We start from the raw sequence: 9886 nt of genomic DNA, 5'->3' as shown, positions 1-9886 counted from the left end.
TAGAGGCGCTGCTTTCCATCAGCTAGAGTTGCACTCTCCACTGGTTACCGATTCAGCTGCATTAAAAAACCACAACAAACTCGGTTTTTCTTCTTCTATGTTACTTCTTCTATGGTACGAGCTTTAAAAACAGAGCACAGTTGATTTCTGTCCGGAATAAAAACATTCAATGGCATTTCCATGTCATCCTTATTTTCTCGTAGGATTCGGCTGTTGGAGCAAGAAAAGGCAAAAAATGAACTCAAGGCCCATGCTGTTATTGAGAAATGGCCATTTAAAAAGTGCCGTATCTTTAGGCCCAAATTTGGTAGTAATTGAAATTTCGAAAACAAATGACTAATACTTTATGAAACAATATAGCGGCAAAACACCCCTGGAAATAAAAGAAATATTCTAAAACCTCACAAATTCAAGATTTTGCCCAAAAATCACGTTAATTGTCTGCAACCAAAAAAAATGTGCTTTCATGTTTACTTCCATAAGATTAACTTACTTTTCAAGAGAAAAGGAAAAAGCAAATAGCGAGGCGCTGCTTGAATTGAAAAGAACAACATTTTTTTAACATGCAAGTTAAAGGTATTGAAGAGCAATCCAAAATATGTACGGACAGGGAGCTACTTTTGAAAGGGTTGATATGAGGATAGGATAATAGTAAATCCAAAAAAGATAGAACTTCATCATTTCATTCATCCTCTCAAATGTTTCGATTTTAAAAGTCTCTCTCTGATAAATGGGCAAATATACAATACAACTATTGAAAATACAGATATATTGAGGAACAATTTAAGTTACCTAAAGGAAGCAGCCCTAACCAGAGCAACTGGCAAGGGTTTTGTTCTAGGTGTATCTAATGATAAAACTGAGTCCTGTGAATGGATGTTTTTGTCTCTTAAGTAATAAACCCGCAAATCATTTGCCAACTCGTTGCATGCTGAACGGGATTTTGATTGTATCATATTTGTTGGAGTTGGCATTAAAACGACGTATAGGTTGAAACCGTCCAACATTTGGATGGAACTTGTAGCCTTCAAAAATGGAGATTACAAATCAATTACACAATGATCTCAAAACTAAGGCTTGGTTTCTGTGAATCAAATGTGCTTCACGATGGTTGCTCGCCAACCAAAATGTTTGTTTGAGTCTTCGGTTTATCAATAGGACACTTCACTTCGATCAACTTTTCCTGACTTGCTTTCTTGCTAACATAGGGCACATTACAAAATCATATGATTGATAAGGGTTCCCAGAAATGATGGGCTGTTTTACTGGACTGAAAGGGATCAGAGATTCAGGGAAATCATTTCCATTCCTCCTAAGGATTTTGTCGGTGTCCTGAAAGTAAGATACAAGCTATAAAAACTTACTTAGAACTCTGCTTGAGGCAGTTCGAGTTAACCATTGACCAATCCACTGCCTAGAAATCGTATTCTAGGTAAATGAATAGTACCACTTTGTTCCTTAAGGAATGAATCAGACCTCACAATCAATTGTTCACGTCATGCAGTGTTATTCAGCCCACTCACTGACACTTTTGTACAGGAATTTGGGGATGAAAATGCTGCTTTCTTCCAAAAGTTTGAATTCGGTCAAGACTTTAACTTAGAATCAGCAAAGTATAAGAAATCGGAATTGCCACAAAGCAAAAGCAATTTTGGATTCATGCCAAGACTTATTTGAAATGACAATATCTTTATTTTTTTCATTTTCTTGCTTCAAGATCTTAAACCTAGAGGAAAATAAAGAAGGCATGTAAATGATATTGAATTTTTTCATTCGCGGCAGAAATCAACCGTGAGAGGCCTGTTTTTTAAACCTGGTACCTCGGAGTTAGGGGCTTGGACGTTAACTGGTATGAAAATACACTTGTCAAGGGGTGAGCAAATGCTCATTCTGGGTAACGTCCAAGCCTTAACTCAGAGGTACGAGCGTTTTAAAAACTCTCCTCAGGTCTCAAGTCTGACTTCAAGGATGTTGCTGGATCAACATCTACATACTCTCTACGAGTGTTGGCGTCGAGCAAATTGAACACGAAGGAGCCTGGGAAAGAAGAGAGGTGAACTTCATTGCTCTAATTAGCCTGGATTCATGATGGCTTGAAGATGCTCTCAAAACGCAAATTAACCTTCTATGGTCACTAGAATTGAACCTAAATCCTGGGTTGGGACAAAGCTCATGGATGCTTTTGAAAACGTACAATATCAGATACCTTTCGTACCTTCTCTGAACACTCAAGTGATTGTGATGTTCCTAGTGAAATATCTTTGGACTTGTTCGATCCTTTGCAAACCTGCTGAACTCATTGGAGCCCAAGTAGGCGAAGCTAATTCAAGATGTGGTTGATCAATCGACTTGTACAGAGTTAGCATTGTGATGCTCTGTCTAGACTTAAACGTTTCGAAAAGCTTTACCCACCTTCAACTGGATATGATCATCGAACGTTCCATTATTTTAGAGGACTACACTCCAATTGATGTTTCGTGAGTTGATGTTCGTTCAAACTAAACAAATGTGAATTGAACATAGTCTGATCCACTTTGAATCAAATTGGAGCATTTATATTTTTGGAAAGTTCCTGCCATTTTTTTTTACTTTTCTGAGCATACTCGTATATTAGAGGTCACTTCATTCCCAGAAAAAAAAATCATATGCAGATAACATTGAAGTTTACACTACAACCCTAGCATGTCAGTATAGTATCTATTTTTCCTTTCTTGTTACTCCTTATTAGATCCCGTTTTAGCAAAGGGCAAGAGAGGTTCATAGTGGCATATTGGTACATCATGAGTTGTTGCTTTGGCCACTGAAATGAGCGAACCTCTCTTCATTTTAAGGATGAGGAAACAATTAATAATATATGTGATATGGAGCAAGAATATTCCTTCTTGGTACATCCATCACAAGATGTCAGTAGCCCTAGCCTAAGAGGAGCTCATCTGGCTTTGCATTGGTACTACCGCATTGAAGCTGGTTTAGAGTTTGAAGTGGGATTAACGTTTGCCTTTTAAGATTCAAGCTTTGTTCCATTTCCAGCCCAAAGAGTAAACCTGACGCTCAGCACGCTGAGAAGCTGATGAATTACAAGAAACGAATGAGACTAACTCTTTGATCGATCATGGGAAGACATCGGATGACAAATTGTTGATAACAAAATGCGAGGGCTTAGATACTAAAGGAAAAGAAACTACCGAGAGTAAAGATGGAGGTGGTGGAGTCGCTAATAAATGTAGGTGGACGTATGACATTGATATTACTGGTGCACTCTTGATACGCCCTACTTTTGAAGCCATCTGATCCGTTTACTCTCTACTTTCTTGTCATGTCAACGCAAGTTATATCTTGACAATGTTTTACTTTAAGGGATTTTGTAATTGAAGTTCACTGAATCTTTCCACCGGAGCATGGAAGTAATTTCAATTCAATCAAAAAATCGGTTTTTTTTTCTCTCAAATTTCCACACACAGGCAACAAGATTAACAAAAGACAAGCAAAGAAGATATAATATAGATTGTTGAGGGTATTCATAACTTTATTTTGACCGAATGGACCATACTGCCGGATAGCCGAGATCTAACTTTTCATGCACATGTATTTAATAGTTGTTTTAAGTACGTAATTTGTGTTTTGAAGAAAACTTACGATTATGACATTTTAGATTAATAATAATACATTAATATTGACGAATGAGGGTCAAGCAAATTCGACGTTTTCTTCTCCTTATGATGATTTAGACATTGGCATGGTCGGAAACGGACTCCGTATTTTACTTTTCGTGTGCAATCCCTACAGAACCTGGTAGATTTCAGAATTAATCACTTGCTTAACATTATGTACTTTTTATTGCTTTATACTCCTGGAACCCAGAATGAAACATAAAAAAATACTGTTCCGATGAGAAACGATCTCGCAATAAAGCTTAAAAATTAAAGCTTTAAAAATACATTTTTGTTGGGCTCTCACATGTGGTGAAAGATGGATCAAAATATCCGAATTTTCAAAATTACCATTCTTGATTTAAAAAACGGGGGAAAATGTAAGGATATTTGGCTGAGTAAGTGAAGTGATATATAGTCACTATAATTGAAAGCGAGATTTTTTTTTAAATGATGCGTTGTTCTTTTCACAAGTCGCAAACGAGTGACTCTCAAGCTTTCCGCTGACTCTAAATTTTCTTGGTGTTCCACTTGTATGGCAAGAGTTTCAATTTGTACAGTCACGTGTTCACGAGATTTAGGGCATATAAATGGCTAATAACGACCTTGAAGTGGGGCACCAACCTGTCTCAATGCTGCTAACGATGCTGAGATGAATGCAACAATTTCATATCAGAGAAGAGACAAGTGTCTTGATCTCTCAAGCATAGCTTTTAATTTTAAAAATAATTTTAAAAGGGTTATCGTTGTTTAGTATCAACGGCCAGGAACTCTCTCCTTGGCTCTTTGGTATATTTAATGTCTTTATCATGTATATTTTCATCATGGATAGGGCCATAGCACGAAATGGTACGAGACAGTTACACTGAGTGAAGCTTATTTTGTTTGGTCACGTTCATAAATGTAGAATGTATCCTAACCCTGCTCCTGTTTTTTGTTCTCGTTTAGACCCTTTCATTGTATGTAATGATAAGAAAGCGTTTGCCTTCTCTGATGCCAAATCCAACAGGTTGTACCAAATTAAGTTCGGACAGTCATCAAAATGGGTCGTGTGAACTAGAACAACAAAGAATGTAATACAAGAATAGCAGAATGTCTTTGGTATCGCTTGGTGAGCGACAATCATTCTTTTCTTGACTGAGCTGGATGCTCAGAAGTTCGTGTGATTCGATTCAGGTCATTTAAAAGAATGATATTTTTTTTGCTGCTCTAGGTCACGCAGTCACGGGAAAAACCATACTTATGGTTGTTGAACCTTAAATTGAAACATTTACTTGTTAAGATTTCTCACATATTATGCAGTATGTTTTTAAGGTAGTGGTCAAAGTCTTGAAAGTGGACTCACCCCGTTTTTAAAGCCTTTTAAAAACTTGGCCTTAACATTAGGTGAAGCCTTGGTGATGACGATTCTCGGCCAAAATTGCCGTATTTCAATGATCTGTTGTTTTGTCAATTTGACGACAGTGATGCAATTGTCTCTAAAAAATTAAGCAAATACAAAAAATAAGGATAGTAATCTCAACAGCCCTAAACATTCTTTTGCCACGAAAATGCCGACAAAAGTGAAAATTGGTTTAAAAGAAAACTTTCCGAATCGGTCATGTTTAAGGTTTTAACTAGGTTCTCGTGTTGTTCTCGTGGCAACTGGTTATTGTTTATACCACCCAAAGACACAATATGAACAAAGAATCTAGGTTTTAAAAAAATGGTACTTGAGCCCTTATACAAAGCATTCACTTTAAATAGTGTTTTCTCCTCCAGTTAAGGTCTCCTTACTTCACCCCGTCAAAAAGAGACAGTATGAATCAAAACGAGTTCCAACCCTTTAAGACATTTCAAGAATCAACTAATGAACAGTACGAGTTTAGGGCTAACTTATGTAACTAAGACCCTTATGAAATTAGATGAAAAAAACTGACAGATTCAGGCGATAATTGTTTGGGTAATCCATTTTGGTCCTTTTGATTAGGAACTTGAATTATGACATTCATCTGGTTGTCTTCCAGCCCACAGTTTGTAGTGGAGTCCTCACGATAGGTCGTCTCTTGTCTTGTCAGTTTCTTTGCCAATGTTCGTCTTCTAATTGAAAACGGATGAAATCTATGGGGGAGCCCCTGAGATTGTTGCAAACGACCTCCAAACACTGTAACGTGAAAACTTTGCTTTTTGGCAAAGATCAAAGTTCAAATAATTTTATTGGTGAATTGTTTCAATACAAACTATACTTGAGTTGGGGCTTGCCTAATCGGGATTGGATTTTACGTTCTATTTTACGTATATAATAGAGGCACATTTCATACACATGGTCCAACTCTTGTCACATACTGGGACAGAATATAAATGGCTTTATTTTACCAGTACAAATTGTATACTGTTATCCAAAACAACATGCTTTGAAACACTCGTCATTTGACTACAAAACTTCAAAAGTTACATACTTCTCAGGAGAAGAGCATACAGGACAAATGACAAAGCTAATATTGAAAGAGCCTAAATTCTATTCTTTGAGACTTGACACGTGAAAGACGCAAATTTGAAGTTAGATTGTTTCGTGGGCCGTGTCTGAATATTATATGTACAGTACATCAAAACGCTCGTTGCCTTTTTGCCTCCGTCTTGGAAAATTATTACAGAGACGCCAAAAAACAAATAAAGCATTTTTTGCTAGAAATTGAAACATTGTGGTCGAGTGTCTGTAAAAAACCAGGTAAAAAGCCCTCTCCTCAGATGCCCTGGGTTCAATTCCGGCCAATTGAAGGGCACATCTTTAGTGAGGAGATGTGGCTAGTGCAATGTCTAAGTGAAAGAGAGATCCCCATATCGATTTACTTCCCAACCTTTCTAAACAATACTTTGAATGCTTATAGCACCCACAGACAAAACTAATCTGATACTGGACAATATCATTGCCTATTGGAATAATTTGAAAATGTGATGGCTGGCTTCATTTGCCGACAAGGCTCATCCCTGAAAGTGTCAGCAAAAATCAATGGTCTTGTAAAGTTATTGGGCTGATGCTAATTTACTTGTTTGATTGTCAAAACACATGTCCAATGAACTTAACTGGAGTACAAGTAATGCCAAATAACAATGCATTGGAATGCGGATTTCCTTGAGTGCACCAAATTGACACTGTTTCGGTTAACTGCCATTTGCGTTGCTTTCGTTGCTTTCTAAATTGTTCTTACGGCCTGAAGTCAATACTAGGTGCTGATCGATCATTTATTGCTTTTTCTTTTTAAATTTAAAGCATTTTCTTGATTTTGAGCCCAAATGTTCAAATGTTAGTGAAACATCCAATTTGGCGGGAAGCTCGTTCGCAGTCCATGTTTTTAGACGTCCGTGCATGAACATAAGATTGAGAGGCTTGATAAATTCTGACACCCCCTCTGAAGAAATAACATTATTTTTATTACATTGCATGGCACCAGTTTGGGGCATGTTAACTAAACGGGTTCTTTCGTCAACTTGAAACAAAGTTAACTTTATTGTTTGCAAAATTTGTTATGTTTGGCCAAAGTTAATCAAGAGAAGTTAATCACCAATGGCAAATTTGAAAAAGAAATATACTAATATTTTGCAAAACCAAATCGTGTGACTGTGGGCAAGAAATAACGAATGGGGGGCCTGTGAGCCAGAACATCTGAAGGGTGGGCCCATGTACCCGGAAGTCAGTATTGGGCCGTCTGAGCCATGTGGATGCTCAGAACAATGCAGTGGGCTTTGTGAGCCAGGTAGGCCTTGTTGATGGGCTGTCCAGTTCTGGAACCTTTAATGATGGGTTCTTGTGTGCCCGGGATGGAATCTTGATTGGGATCAAGTGAGGGGAAATGCTGAAAACTGGTATTCCGTTTGATGCTTTTGCTCCTGCCTAGTCGTCAGTCATCACATTCTAGACATTGGTTCAGAAATAGGCCATGTTTCCGAAAATAGAGTAGAGTTCTCCAGCGCTCTAGCAATATAATGACAACAACAATGACAGTTCATGGGGTCTGCAAGAATTATAAAGGAACTCATGTTAGAATGACAAATGAGCAAACAGAAGAATTCCTTGATCATTATTAGAAAGCAATCTTTCAGAGACGAGTGGTCATTTGTTTGAGGTCCAACAGAGATTAAATGGTTTCGTGCTTGATTAACCAGGGAACTGAATATGCCACAAACATTCTTTCTATCGGGATCTAATCTGCAATTCAAAGGGTCAGATAGTTTTGTGTAATATGGATGGAAATTTTCGCTAGGGAGGAAATTTGGGGAGAATTTCAAACCAAGAGGTTCCTTTTTTAACTTTTCATTCTTTTCTCCAAAATAAAGTAGCAGGTGAAACATCGATGCTAAATGAAGGGTTTCTCCTTGACCTTCAGTTGGCACTTTGGAACTCTCCTTCTCTGGTCGATACGAATAAGTCTCTAAAAAGCTTGCGTGTCGTCATGAAGATTACAGTGATTTTGGTCATTGAACGCTTTTTATCTACAAGCTAAAGGTGGAATTTGGCCGCTCTCATCAAGTGGGTTAGGTGATCTTTTATAAAACCTTGATTATATCCAATCAATACTCATTCCAATGCAAGCCTAATTTGGCTACTGTTGCGTGATATGATGACAGTTGAAAATTAGGGAGTCCATGTTCTGATCAATTATTTAAGCACTAGAACAAGTTTGTTTCTTTGAAGGGGTTCTCTTCCTATTTGTGTTGACCGATCTATATTAATTTCCGTTCTAGGGTTACGCGGGGCCTGCTTATGGACATGGATCATGTTCGCTCTTCTTGGACCAACCCAATGGACCACTGAAGGTTTGGGTATCATTAAGATTTCTCCCGTACTGAATCTTACCCGTTGGCCAGACAACAAATATTGTTCTGGTCTTCACTCCAAATTGAATCTCTGCCAAGATAACGTGATGATCACCTACTTCAGCTTGCGCGACCAAAACGCCCTTCGAACATCCGATTTCCGTCTCGAAACCGCTCATTTTAACAATCAATGTTGTGCTGCTCCCTCACCCTCAAACGGAACCATCGACAACGAGTGCCTCAAAAATGGACCCCAAATGATGTTGATGGCGCCCATTGCTCTCCATTATAAAGGACCATTCACCACGTGGAGCCATGGCCTTGCGAAAAAAAGCCAGATACGCAAGGAAGCGACTCAAAAATTGGATTATTACCCGCAACTCAGGTCCGGGTCTGTTTTGCAAAATTGGGAGGAATGGTGGGTGGATCCTGGGACGGATTTCCGGTCCACGTTTCAGAATTGGCTTTACTTGAACCAATTGGCCTTTGGTACAAACCTCTTGACCAAGCTGGCTTTGCCTGTGCTCGTTTGGGGACCTGATGGTTCTCGGTGGGATCCGTGTTGGAACAACCTGGTTTTGAAACTGGAATACACGTTGGAAGGTAATTAATGAATTCCACTTTCATGATGCATTCTGTTGTTAGTTGTCAATAGAGCGGGTAAAAACATTTGATTTCAATAAAAAAAAAAAATTTTGGCCATTTTTTCAAAACGTAAATATTTAGACGTTTTCAATCCCATGGGTAATATTTTGCACATTTTTAGCATATTTTGGCGATTCAAGGAACCAAACACGTGAATTAGTAGATTTTTGATCCAACTCTAAAGTGATATGGTACCTAATTCAAAACATCATTGCCTCCAGCAGAAATATGGCGGGTTCATTGAGAGGGATGACCATTCAACAGAATNAACAACCTGGTTTTGAAACTGGAATACACGTTGGAAGGTAATTAATGAATTCCACTTTCATGATGCATTCTGTTGTTAGTTGTCAATAGAGCGGGTGGTAATATTTTGCACATTTTTAGCATATTTTGGCGATTCAAGGAACCAAACACGTGAATTAGTAGATTTTTGAGCCAACTCTAAAGTGATATGGTACCTAATTCAAAACATCATTGCCTCCAGCAGAAATATGGCGGGTTCATTGAGAGGGATGACCATTCAACAGAATAGAAAGAAGGATAAATATGAGTTTTGTTGTGCTTTTTTACTGCAGCTGGGCCATCCATGTACAATACCAACTACGTAGAGTAACTATGATTACCTTTAACTTAACCATATTATATATTAGTAACTTTATTACGTTTAAGGAGGACGTAGGAGTATTCCTGGAAACAACTCCAAGTGACCCTCAAACAAGAGGAAAAGTTGAACTTTGATTGATTGGTGCAAAGATCTATTTAGCAAGCTTGATTCACTAGCTTCGTCTTAGGTC

General features: G+C 38.1%; 1 protein-coding gene across 1 annotated transcript in view; it reads left to right on the top strand.

Moving 5' to 3' along the window:
• LOC131883614 (uncharacterized) overlaps positions 1 to 9332 on the top strand; it is a 15170-nt gene extending 5838 nt beyond the window's left edge. Inside the window, exon 2 of the mRNA XM_059231128.1 lies at positions 8373 to 9332. Coding sequence (XP_059087111.1) covers positions 8373 to 9055 — 683 coding nt within the window. The 3' untranslated portion in view covers positions 9056 to 9332. The remainder of the gene's footprint in view (positions 1 to 8372) is intronic.
• Positions 9333 to 9886: the final 554 nt, after the last annotated feature.

Source organism: Tigriopus californicus, chromosome 7 (assembly GCF_007210705.1).
Source record: "Tigriopus californicus strain San Diego chromosome 7, Tcal_SD_v2.1, whole genome shotgun sequence".
Lineage (NCBI taxonomy): Eukaryota > Metazoa > Arthropoda > Copepoda > Harpacticoida > Harpacticidae > Tigriopus > Tigriopus californicus.
Note: the sequence above shows the minus strand (reverse complement) of the source record. Positions and strands in the feature narration are given on the sequence as shown.